This window comes from Dromiciops gliroides, chromosome 3 (assembly GCF_019393635.1).
Source record: "Dromiciops gliroides isolate mDroGli1 chromosome 3, mDroGli1.pri, whole genome shotgun sequence".
Classification (NCBI taxonomy): domain Eukaryota; kingdom Metazoa; phylum Chordata; class Mammalia; order Microbiotheria; family Microbiotheriidae; genus Dromiciops; species Dromiciops gliroides.
In genome coordinates, this window is record NC_057863.1 from 528,553,029 (window position 1) to 528,566,614 (window position 13,586).

The 13,586-nt window shown below is 36.3% G+C and overlaps 1 protein-coding gene across 1 annotated transcript in view; it reads right to left on the minus strand.

Moving 5' to 3' along the window:
• Window positions 1-719: 719 nt before the first annotated feature.
• ALKBH8 (alkB homolog 8, tRNA methyltransferase) overlaps window positions 720-13,586 on the minus strand; it is a 55,875-nt gene continuing 43,008 nt past the window's right edge. The window contains exons 9-12 of the mRNA XM_043991222.1: window positions 9,012-9,163; window positions 7,397-7,662; window positions 3,158-3,307; window positions 720-1,497 (exon numbers count right to left, since the gene is read on the minus strand). Coding sequence (XP_043847157.1) covers window positions 928-1,497; window positions 3,158-3,307; window positions 7,397-7,662; window positions 9,012-9,163 — 1,138 coding nt within the window. The 3' untranslated portion in view covers window positions 720-927. The remainder of the gene's footprint in view (window positions 1,498-3,157; window positions 3,308-7,396; window positions 7,663-9,011; window positions 9,164-13,586) is intronic.

The window sequence follows — 13,586 nt, forward strand, 5'->3', positions numbered from 1 at the left end:
CCAAAAAAAAAACAAAAACAAAAAGAGTAATAGGGAAGATTGGAAGGGGGAACGTTTTGGGGAAAAGACAATGAGTTCTGTTTGGACATATTAAGTTTTGAGATGCCCAAAGAAATCCAGTTAGAGATGTTCAAGAGGGCAATTGAAATTGTACAACTCAGAAGAAATTAGAGCTTGATATATAAATCTGGAAGTGATTTACAGAAATGATAACTGAACCCTTGGGAACTGATAATATCATCTAGTGAGACAGTATAGAATGAAAAGAGAAGAGGGACCAATGTTGAGCTTTGGGGGAATATTCAAGGTTAGAGGGATTCCTGATTAATATGAATGACCAAATTTCACTCTACCCCCTAAATAAACAAATAGAATTCATGGTTAAGAATATAAACATTTTCTGTTGAAGGGATAATTATTTCATTGTCAACAAGATTCAAGTCCTTTTACTGAAAAATACAAAACAAATTCATTAAGACACTACCAGATTGTGATTTCTGTATAAATTCCAAAGAATTTGAAATGAACATTTCAAAATAAAGGCATTTTTAATGCTTTAAGGAAAAATACCTTCAACTAATAGGATATAATTTTGAAGGATATCAAAGCTTTTCATAAGCTAATTCATTGATTTTTTACAAAGTCCATGTCCCAGTGAGAAAAGCAGAGAAGAGAAACTATAAACCCCATTTGACAGATGGAAAGAGAGAGTAAATGCCTTGTCTGAGGTCATCCAGATGGTTGAGCAGGACACATATAGAGATTGGATGTCTGCTGATAAACTTCCATCTCTCTGCTTCTTCATTCTTCTAAGCAAGTGTGTTTGGTGGTTTTTTCTCCAGAAGACTTCCTTCCTGGCCAAAGAAATGATCAATTCATTTTTTTAAATGTTTAAGCATATCTTGTCTATATGAAGTGCTTAGAGAGTCAGAGCTTTTTGAAAATCACACACCAGTTTCCCTGATCATAGTAGCTTTGCTGAATGCTTATGTTATTTAGTATTCTACATGTTGCTTCCAGTTCTCCTTCACAAAATACATGGTAATAGCGGTGAAATACAGGGCTTGGCTCATGTGGTGCCACTAGATCAGGTGTAAGTTTCAGTGGCTCGGCACGTTTATCTCTTATAGGGTCCCTCTTGAGGTGCCAGGGGACCAGTACATCTTGAGAATGAAAAGAGGTCCTATTAGTGTGAACTGGCAGCTTTGAATGAATTACTCCATTTCCATTTAAACCTCCATCCTTCAAGTCATTAATGGCTGTGATAGAACATACAGAATCATGACTGCTGGTGCCACGATTCTGCTCCTCAAGTAGCTCTGAGGCCAACTCATTGCTGCTGAGATGCTCTTCCTTCTTCTCACTATCCCTGCTCCCCCTAAGGTACTTAGACTTCTGCTTATTGTATTCTTGTTCCATTGCCCAGACGTAAATAAGAGCCTTTCCTCCAGGCCTCAGAAGTCGAGCCAGTTCTTGGAGGGTTGCCAGTCTTCTTTCCTAATAAAAACACATTGTCATTTATCAACCCAAAGAAGATAAAGGAAGAAAATAGTAAAACAAAACACCAAACATATATATGTAGATATCTGTAAAATAGACAGTAACACTGTTTTCAAACTAGAATGAGAAATTCCACTCAAACTTGCTAAGTAAACTGAAGAAGAAAAATAGGAAATCTCCCATTCTGTAATGAGTTCTCAGGTTAAGAAAAACTATAATTGAGACAGAGTAAAAACATAGAAATTTTTTTCTTTAACTCATGTATCATTGGCTTTTCCCTAAACTATTGGCTGGGTATCCAGGAGCTTAAACACCCTCTCATTCCCTAAATGTTGACAAATGTCACCTTTCATATTTAAACAATTAAAGTATCCATCTGGGCAAAGACTAGTATGTCACAGAAGACATATTATGGGGGTGAAATCCCATTTAATTTCCTGGCCAGCTGTGCTCCTGGACTTCATGATCGCCAGAAACTCATCCCCCTATAAGAGAAAACTCACACCTCCTCAGTGCCCTGTGCCCACAGGGCCCCTCCCCCCCATTAGAGCATGGTGAAGAATGGACATCAAAGAGCTCCCCTCGGATCCTCCATTTAAGGCAGGTGCCCAGGGCAGCCATTTCATTATGTCCCCAAGTCAGGTATCCTTTTCCACATCCACCAGCCCCCTCCACTTTTCAGCTTCTTTTTTCATGTTGTCTTCCCCATTACATTGTGAGCTCCTTGAGAGCAGAAACTGTCCTTTGCCTTTCTTTGTATTCCCAGGGCTTAGTATAGTGTCTGGCATGCAGTAGGTACTTAATAAATGTTTAAGGACTAACCACAACTGGAAATCAGTGAGAACCAAGTTTTTCTGAGCTATATATTGAAGAAGAAATAGACATTTTTATTATTATGCATGTTAGACCTTAGCTTTGTTGTTGATCAGTCATTTCAGACACGTCCAACTCTTTGTGACGCCATTTTGGAGTTTTCTTGGCAAAGATACTGGAGTGGTTTGCCATTTCCTTCTCCTACTCATTATTTACTGAAGGAAATAGGGTGAGGTGACTTGTCCAGGGTCACATAACTATTAAGTGTCTGAAGCCAGATTTGAACTCATGAAGATTAGTTTTTCTGACTCCAAGGCCAATGATCTCCTACTTCAGCACATCGCTAACTGTTAAAGCAACTTACAGTAAACTGTACTACAGACCTAGTTGACCAAAATGACTGACAGAAACCAAGGTAACAAGAACAGATTCTGGGCATATACATGAGAAAAAGGAGCTTGAGTACAGTTGGCAAACAGGTATTTATAAAGGAAAAAACACCATAAAGTTTTTTTCTAAGAGGGTATGCTATGTGTATGTGTGCGCACGCACACACACACACACACACACACACACACACACACACACACAACACAGCACATATTTGTAAAAATGTAGGTAAGTCTATCCATATAAATATATATTTTCTGATTACTTCCCATGAAGCTTGTCTTCATCCTACATTCCTTTTGGATATTGGGGAAACTGGCTGACAAGGATCAAAGAAATGGGAAGTAATAAAAAGCTGCAAGGTAATTGCCTCCCCCCCCCCCAAAAAAAAACCTACCCTGATGGTCTTAATTACCATGCTTATAACATTAAGTGAAAAATGAAAAATACTTACTGGTGTTGCAAAATGGTGAATAACAGCAATGGAAATGCAAGCATCACATGTCTCACTCCGAATGGGCACAGCCAGGGCATCACAGACAAAAGCCTCAAACTGCCTTTCCCCACATATCTCGACGAGGTTTTGACTACGATCACAACCAATCTATAACAGAGAGTATTAGAGTATAAGTGTATTGTTTGAACTTCATGTGAAATTAAAACTGGAAACTAATAAGTCACTTGGTCACTTCTGTTAGCTGCCGAGAACCAGGGGCTATAATTTGAGTGATGTTTCATGAATACCAGACTGGGCTCATGGTATTATTACCATGTATGGATTCAATGTGTATAAGTAAAAGAAGGACCACATTCAACTGACCAGGATGGCTTTCATTACTTTGAAAGACACCATAGGTGCTGTTGTTTTTCTATTTTGAGGTTTTTCATCATTGCTCTGATTTTTCTCTTATAACATGACTAATGCAGAAATATGATTAATGTTATTATATATATATATATAAAACCTATATCAGATTACCTGCTGTCTAGGGGAGGGGGGAGGGAGGGAGAAAAATCTGAAATTGGAAAACTTGTATAAACAAAAGTTGAGAACTATCTTTACATGCTATGGGAAATAAATAAATAAATAAATAAATAAATAAATAAAAACAACGGCAAAAAAAAAAAAAAAAAGAAAGACACCATAGGTATCCAAGGCCCAAATTAATGAAACAAAACAAATGGATGAGAGGAGTAAATGTGCAAACAGTTGGAATGTGACATCCCAATCTCCATCTCCATCTCCACAGTTTGAAATCCCAGGCTTCTTTGTAAAACACCATATGGTTGTTTTTCCCTACAAAATACAGAGCCATCATCACAAGCAAGTTTCTACTACTCCAACAATCTTTTTTTTTTTTTAAGTGAGGCAATTGGGGTTAAGTGACTTGCCCATGGTCACACGGCTAGTAAATGTTAAGTGTCTGAGGCCAGATTTGAACTCAGGTACTCCTGACTCCAGGGCCGGTGCTCTATGCACTGCGCCACCTAGCTGCCCCTCCAACGGTCTTATAACAGCACATCCTTATCTATAGTTACTCAGAAGACACATCTGCCTTTAAATTATAGACTATGTGGTGACAGCTGCTCAATGGCCATAACTTGAAAGTGAATAAAGTAATCCCACTTTTTGTCTGTTTGGTCCAGAACTGTGGTTGCAGTGTAGGGAAGCCTCAGAGAAGAATCTCCCCCTACCAATGAAGACCAGCAACTGTTCTACAACTCATAGACAGAAAGTTACCCGGGATATTGAGAGTGACCTGCACAGGAACACACAAAGACCCAGGGCTTTGTGTGATCCTGTACAGATCCATGCAAGGCCTGGTGTGTCCTCACATGCCTTCCTGGGTGTGTCTCTTTTTGCTAGATTTCTTTGTACACCTTCTCTTAGCTTTCTACATATCAAAGATCACTGCATATGGACCATGGCCCATGGACGGTATGGTGCTTAGTGCTAGGTGCTTAGGGAATACTAAGCAATAAATTAGCAATTAATTATCCCAGCCATTGCCTCTTGATTTAACTTTTGAAGGGGAGGAAGAATATTGTAAACAGATTTAGTTAGACAGAAGTGGTCACCTCAAGTTTTTATTTACCCTGACAATTTGTTGTCATAATGAGCAATGATCGGCAGTTTCCTCAGTCCTTTTGAGAATGGAGAGATATCAATCATTCTGTCAAGGGTGTTTCTTTCTTATTTGATATGAGATCATTCATTTTTGGTCTATTATTAAATAGGTGTCATATTCTAGATCAGAACTCAATGCACAGAAGATATCTTTTGGCATAGTGAAAAGTACCATGAACAATTAAGAGATAACAACTCCTAAGGAACTTTACCTTAAAATATTGCTCAAAATAATAAACACACTCCATTTTGGTTCTTGTCACTCATTATAATTACTGACACTTGGTAGAATTTTCAAATGTATCAAACATTGGCTTATTTAGGTTAAACAAGGTAAAATATAAATAATTTTAGGAACAGAAGATTTAGGGATGCAAAGGCCCTTAAGAACTGTCCAGTCAAATCTTTTCTATTTACATTTGAGAAAAAGGGGACACAGAGAAGGTAAGTGACTTGCCCATGGTCACACAGCTAGTAATCAACAAAGTGTGGATTTAAGCCCAGGTTTTCTGGTAGCATGATAGCATTCTTTTCTTTACATAGAATTGCCTCAAGAAATCTAACATCCCAATAAGACAATCTCATTTTCTAGAGATATAATTCAGCTACCTATAATGATAACATGGGAGCCTTCAGCAAGCAAATCTTACTTTGGGAAAAATACAGCAAAATGCAACGAGGAGCATAATAGCAGTGAGGAACGAAAACCTCACCTTCATGAGTGCAGTTCTTAACAGTACTGATATACTCTTTTTTTTCTCCAATAGAAGAAAGGCCAGGCAATGTTTGGAAATAATGCACCAGGTCTAATGTATACTCCTCAAAAAGAAATGACCAGACCCATCTAATGGGTCCAATGGATGGGTTTTTTTCATTCACAGTCATCCATCTAACTATTGGCAAGTGCTTTAACCTATCATCAAACAATAATTATCCTGCATTTCTCTTCTCAAATCTATCTTCACATTTCTATGTCATGGACCCTTGGGCAATCTGGTGAAAGCAGACTCCTCAGAATGTTTTAAATTACTGACACTTGGTAGAATTTTCAAATGTATCAAACACTGCCTTATTTAAGTTAAACAAAATTAAAAAAGAACTCATTTTAAGAACAGAAGACTTAGGGATCAAAGGCCATGAGTATATTATGTTTCATGCTTAAAGGGACATCAACATGTAGAAACATTTTCTTTTTTCCCTTTTTTCAAAAAAATATTTATTTCATTCTGAATTTAAGAAATAAAACAAGCATTTCTATAACAAAGTAGAATAGAAAAATAGCGGATCATACATGAAATAGCAGATCCATTATGTACAACTTATTATTCCTTTCAAATACACAACAAAGTTATCATGTAATTTTATCCATCCTCACCCCCTCAAACATAGAGATATCTACCATCAGACACAAATATGTACACCTATATATGTCAATTCCTTCTCTGGATGCAAATAGCATCTTCCTTCATAGGATCCTTGCGGTTAATTTGGGTATTTATAATGGTCAGAATGGCTTGGTCGCTCAAAGTTGTTCTTTTGTTTTGTTTTGTTTTTTTGTTTTTGCAGGGCAATGAGGGTTAAGTGACTTGTCCAGGGTCACACAGCTAGTTAAGTGTCAAGTGTCTGAGGCTGGATTTGAACTCAGGTCCTCCTGAATCCAAGGCCAGTGCTTTATCTACTGCGCCACCCAGCTGCCCCCCTACTCAAAGTTGTTCTTAAAACAATACTGCTGTGCTGTACACAATGTTCTCTTGGTTCTGATCATTTCACTCTTTATTATTTCATGCAGGTCTCTCTATACTTTTCTAAAATCATTGAGCTCATCATTTCTTATAACGAAATAAATATTCCATCACATACATAGACTACAATTTGTTTAGCCATTTCCCAATTGACTGGCATCCCCACAATTTCCAGTTCTTTGCCAACACAAAGAGAGCTGCTATAAATATTTTAGAACACAGAGGTTCTTTTCCATTTTCCCTAGTCATCTTGGAAAATAGACGTAATCATGGCATTGCTGGGTTAGAACAATATTTTCAAGAAGTAGGCAAACACTGTTATTACCTGATAAATCTAAAGATGAAGAAGATATTTTCCCCCTGCTAAGCTTGGAATAAATATTAAGTAGTCATAATATTCTTCACTTTGCTTTTTATGTAAATAATGTTTTGAACACTTGTCAAAAATGCTAATTATACTGCCACCAGACCCAGTACATCAGAGTGATGTGTAATTGATGCTGTCTTCCTGTGCCTATGTCAAAAAATAGGGAGCTGTGCCCATCTCTACTGGCCTTTAATTAGGGGTCCCGTTGCAGACATGTTATCTGGTACCCGCCTGGCCAAGTTCAGAAAAGCTCATCATTAGACAGCTGGCTACTAGGTAATGAATCTGACCAGCTATCTATAAAGCTCTGGTGGGTCTGTGATCTGCATCAGTGAACGAAAAAACTATACCAATGAAAGCAAAATCCCTTTGAAGAAAAAAAAATTTGCATGATGTGGAGGCAAGTATAATTATTTCTGAAAAAACTCAAGAAAACCAAAGATGAAGTTGACTTACCATATATATCTCCTTATTCAGGCCTAGATATTTTCCATTTCCACATCCTATATCTGCCACTATTGAGCCCTTTGGTAAAGCTTTCAGGAATGCCACAATTTGGGGCCAAGGGGTATGCCTTGTGCTGCTGAAGTGTTCTGCTATCTCCTCATAAACTCTATGGACATACACCTGTTCCAGTTCTGAGGCTTCTTTGTCATTTTCTGGGAAGGAGGGGAAAGCTTCATTCTGATGAAAACTCTGACTGTCACAGACCAAAGGGTAACCTGAATAAGATATAATGATACAAAGAAATCTTTAAACTGATATCCATTAAATTTCTTATTAATTTTTCTTAAGAGAGAAAGAACCACAAACATTAGTTTCTAAATCTTTTAGAAAAGAAAGTTCATATGCAACAAACCCCTCAGTAATAGAGTAGTATGTATTCTGGCTGAATTTTGACTGAATGCAATTAATTATCACTTCAGTCACTTTAATTCTCTTGCAAATTATGAACATCTGAGTTACCAAAGAATTACCTCTGTTACTAAAAACAAAAACAACAACAAAAAACAATCTTTGAAATCTATAATATAACTTTCCAGTGGATAGCTTTGGGCTCAGAATAGAGGCTTCTTGAATATATCAATGTCATACCAGGAAGGTGTCAATGAAATATTTGCCCAATAAACTTATCTTTCTAAACTCCTGGATGGTGAGGGACAATGTTTTCCACTTTTCTGGCTCCCCCATAACAACCAGCAAGGTACCAGATACATGACAGCTGCTTAATAAAGACTTGTTGACTGATAAGGAATTTTATGCTTTAAGTTCCCTTTAGAAAAATAAACAAAGAAATATTTTGGTCTTGACGGTTGTCAAGGTAATCTGTTACCTGTGAAGATTTTAGATTTCCCAAAGATATTTATTTATACTAATTCTGGAGAATGCAATAAGAAGAATCTTTAACTCAAAAAGTTATTTTAAAGACTGCCCTGATGTCCTATGATTAAAGTTGGATTACTCTGCTAGATGACCTGTAATTTGTTTCTGTTTTATCATGCATAGAAATTAGAAAAATGTATTATGTGCTGTAAAAGTGGAAACTCCCAGCATATTAAGGGCATCTTACTATTATTGTCATGACTAAATGCAAATGGTCTAGTCTTGCTAAGCTTAAGCTTAAGATTTTTCAGTTTAATAAGCACTTCTATGGACATGTCTGTTACCTATAAAATGGGATTAATACTACCTACCTCACAGTATTGGTTTAATGGCAAAATGAGATATTTGTAAAACACTATGTATGTCATACAAGATAAATGCCAATTATTACAGTGTACTTCTTTTCCACCTTTCCAGGGTTCCAAGTCAACTAAAAAGAAATCAGTGTTTATTCCCCTTAAGGGCAACTGACTATGCAACAATCTGTCAGATTCAGCACCCCTGTTGGGCTAATGAGAAGTAATTTTGAATCTTGACAACCAACAAATTTATGCTTAGACCAATAGTTAATTGTACTTCAAAGAATACTTTGTTTCATTCATTTTCCATTGTAGCCTTTTTACTGTTCACTTATAGTTATACAAGGAGCAGTGAAGTTGATTTTACAGTAGAAAGATTACATACTTACTGCAATCACAAGGTGTTCTCCTCACTTTTCTAAATGTAAATGAGGTCCGCACTCCTCTTTTATTTAATGTTATGTTTCCAACATCACTAGTGATAATTCCACTTTTCTGTCCCTCAGACGCCTGAATAACATCAAATTTTCTGGGAGTGATTCTTTTTGTAAAAGAAAGAGGCAAGTACAATGAATTGTTAACATTTTATCTTAATGAAATATTTCAGATTAAACAATAAAAAGTACAAATGGGATAACATAAATTAAAGACACATTAATTAAGCATGTATTATGTGTAAAACACTGGAAGAAGCATTGTGAGAAAAAAAAGTAGAAGAAATTATCTTTGTCTACTATAAATTTACAATCTACAGTAGTTGAGGGTAGAATATATACATGTATAGAAAAAATAACAATATGTGTCCTTACAAGAAAAGACTAGTAGAGAAAGCTCAGGCGACTGAGGTGGACAAACAGAAGGACTTCCTCTATCAATCCACTGATCTGAGAAAGTGTTAGCTAGAAAATGTCACAATGCAAGGGTATTCATTTTGTTAAAATTTTAAATTATTTAAAATTCACAAAACTAAGTAAGTAGAAAAGAAATTTAAATAGTGAACTTTTCAGTGATATTTTTGTAAGTGCATTGCATTTAGACTTCTGAAGTTACTGAAGCTTTAAAGGTACAATAAGACTTTTGGGACACTCTATATATAGCAGTATATAGCCAAGCAGTAGAATGTTCTTTAACAGTTTAAAGGAGGGTATAATTATTGTGGTCTGGGGGTGGTCAAGGTAGGCAGATCTAGATAGGCAGAAAGTCTAGATTTTTGAATGGGATGAAAGAGTGGTGTGAAAATGGATAAATGACTTTTAAACGTAAATATTATTGGAACAATACTGGAGAATAGCAACAGATTTATGTGACCACTTATGTTTATGTAGTCTACAGTTTATAAGATGCTTTTCTTTTGAAAAAAGCTAAAAGGTTGGTGGCAAACATATTATTATCTCCATTTTATAGATGAGGAAATCAGAAAGGTTAAAAGACTTGTCCCTAGTCACACAAGCTATTAGGTATTAAAGTCGTAACTTGAAAGGAGAAGGTAATTTGTGGGAGGTGTGAGCAAGCAAAAAAATGACTGCTAATTTCTGAAGGGGATTAAATATATAATTTTAAATCAAGAAAATTCAGAAGAATAAGAGAGTACCTTGGACCTCTTTCTAGTCAATTTAAACACTAATGAACTTTGGCAGAATGAATGAATGAATGAAAAGGCATTTATTAAGACCTTACTATGTGCCAAGCTAAATGCTAAGAATGGAGAAAAGAAATACAAAAACAAAGACAATCTCTAACCTTATGGAACTTCAAAGTGAAGGCACCACAGAAAGGGGAGTGGTGGCCCAGGAGGGATATGTGGGTTTGAAAAAAAGTTACAGACAAAAATTATGAACGAACCCAGAAGCAAGTAGATTCACACCCCCTTTCCAGAAGCAAAAGAGTTGATCTGATTATGGTTCTGGAATTGAAATAATAACATAGACGTTTTGTCAACAAAATTAATTACTTTTTCAAAGGGGTTCCTTTCTGTTAGGGATCCTTTATCACTGATGACTTCAGAGTTTTTTGTTGTTGTTGTTTTTTGGAGGGGCGGGCATTGAGGGTTAAGTTACTTGCCCAAGGTCACACAGCTAGTAAGTGTCAAATGTCTGAGGCTGAATTTGAACTCAGGTCCTCCTGAATCCAGGGCTGATGCTTTGTCCACTGTGCCACTTAGTTTCTCCTAGAGTTAGTTTTAAAATTTTAATTTAGTTTTGTTTATTTTTAAAATTTAGTTTATTTTTTGTGTGTTACATTTTAAGTTCTGAACTGACTCCCCACCCCACATTAGAGAAGGTAACCATTTCACTTACATATACACATACACTTTCACACAAATACATACACACACTCACACACAACCATACTATGCATCCTTCTATTTATCAGTTCTTTTTCTGGAGGTGGATACCATCTTCCTTCATAAGTCCTTTGTAGATGAGTTAAGTACAGTTACTCTTCAAACAATATTGCTGTTATTCAACATTCTCTTGGTTCTGTTCATTTTAATCTTCATTATTTCATGCGAGTCTTTCCATGTTTTTCTAAGACTGACCTGACTTCAGAGTTCTTTATTCCCGGAAGAGGATTCATTCAACTGAATGCTGATTTCAATATTAGTAAACTTAATTTAATTTTGGCAAAGGCCTAGCAAAGAGAAGAGCTTCATTACTAGTTTTCTATGCTTTCAGTATTGTTAGTTGCTTGGATTTGTAAGTTTTCTTTTTTTTATGACTCCCTCTATCAAGAATCATACTTTTTATCTTAACCTTATTTAACATTTTTTTTTAAAAAAGAAAATATTTAATGATATATTTTTCTTAATAAGGAAAGAAAGTTAACTAAATGTTACAACTCCTAAAAGAACAGTTTATAAAGATACAGGACCTTCTACACTAAGAGATAGAAGTTGCTTTATTAGCTGATTGCAATCAAATCAATAAACATTTACTAAGGGTATAGTATGTTGTTATAAGGCCCTAGGCTACACATTGTGGGACTTTCAGGATGTATGAGACTGTCTCTAATCTCAAAAAGTCTATGTGGGGAGATAAAGTAAATGTGGAAAGATTAAAAAACCAATACAAGGTGAGTAACTATTTAAGACAAAAGAAGAGATTATCACTATTTCCCCATAAATTATATGAGCCAGGAGTGCTATGAGAATTCAGAGAAGGGTGAGAGCACTTCAAGTCAGGGTGCTCAGAGAAACCTGGGATAGTCAGGGAAACTTCTATGCACATATGAGAGTCGAGTAAGGTCTTGAACAATAAACTAAGAGTTGGGAAGGTAGTACAGAAACCAACCCAAGTGAGGGAAAGAGTATTTAAAGCAAAACAGTAGAAGATGGAAGGTAAGAGGTATTTTCACAGGATAATGAGTAACAGCAGCTTATCTGGAGTAGAGATGAAGGGAGAGGCTAAAATGTAAGAGTTTAGACTTTATGTCAGAAACAACAGGGAATCATTGAAGGTAAGTAATCAGGAAAATGACACAATGATAACTTATTACCAACTCAGATCTTTATAAGATATGTACAAATGTACAAAAGATGAAAACAAGAGCAGAAAACCAGAGGATACACAAGTGCAGCACAGTTCTCTGAGAAGAATGTCAGGGTATATTTTAAAACCATGTTGCAGAAATTAGGAGGATCAAAGATGGGCTAGGTATTGTTCTGAGTACATGGAATGATGAGGAAGAAAAGACAAACCAGAGCTGTTCAATTCTTACATAGCCTGTTTTCCTTCCAAGGAAAAAATATTTGTATAGGAAAAAATGGCTAAAATGGAATTGAAATCCAAATTTAATAGGGAGATAATATAGGAGCATTTAGCTGCCCTTGATGAGCTTGATAAACTGGGCTAAAATAAATTATAATATTTGTTGTTGTTGTTCAGTCATTTTCACTTGTGTCTGCTGACTCTTTGTAACCCCATCTGGAGTTTTCTTGGCAAAGATACTGAAATGGTTTGCCATTTCCTTCTCCAGCTCATTTTATAGATGAGGAACTGAGGCAAACACGGTTAAATGGCTTGCCCAGGGTCACAGAGCTAGTCAATGTCTGAGACCAGATCTGAATTCAGGAAGATGCCTTCCGGACTCCAGGCCCAGCACTCTAATCCACTGTGCCATCTAGCTACCCCAAATTATATCAAAGGGCACAAAAAGAGTGAAAGACAAGACTACTGAGCTACTATCCATTGTGACAGTGATCTCTGACTGACTGTGGAGAACAGAAGAGGTGCTGCAAGCCTGAATAAAGGTAAATATCTTGATTTTCATTGATTTTTTTTGTGAAAATTTTGTTTTTATTGGGGGTTTTTTGTTTGTTTGGTTTTTTTTGCAGGGCAATGAGGGTTAAGTGACTTGCCCAGGGTCACACAGCTAGTGTCAAGTGTCTGAGGCTGGATTTGAACTCAGGTCCTCATGAATCCAAGGCCAGTGCTTTATCTACTGGGCCACCTAGCTGCCCCCAATATCTTGATTTTCAAAAAAAGGGAAAGAGAAGTTAGCAAATTATAGATCAGTGAGCATGATTTAATAATTCTAGAATGTATTACTATTAGTAGTGATTAATTAGATCATTAATGAACATCTAAAAAAGGAAGTGGTAATCAAAAAGAGCCAGCATAGTTTCCTTTAACCAATCAATCAAAAAGCATTTAATAAGCACCTACTATGTGTCAAAAACTATGCTATGGATACAAATACAAAGAATGAAATCTTGCATCAGGAACAGGTCATGTCAGGTTAACCAGCTGGGTAAATCAGGAGGATGCAGTTATCTAGCAAAGCATCTAACAAAGTCATATATACTATTCAGGTAGACAGGATTGAGAGATTAAACTGGACAATAGTACAATTTGGTGAAGTCACATCTGGTTGGATGCCTAGTCCCCCAAAATAATGATGATTAATAGTTCCATGTCAGCTTGGAAACAGTACTTGGAAAGAGTAGAACGTTCCCAGAATCTGTA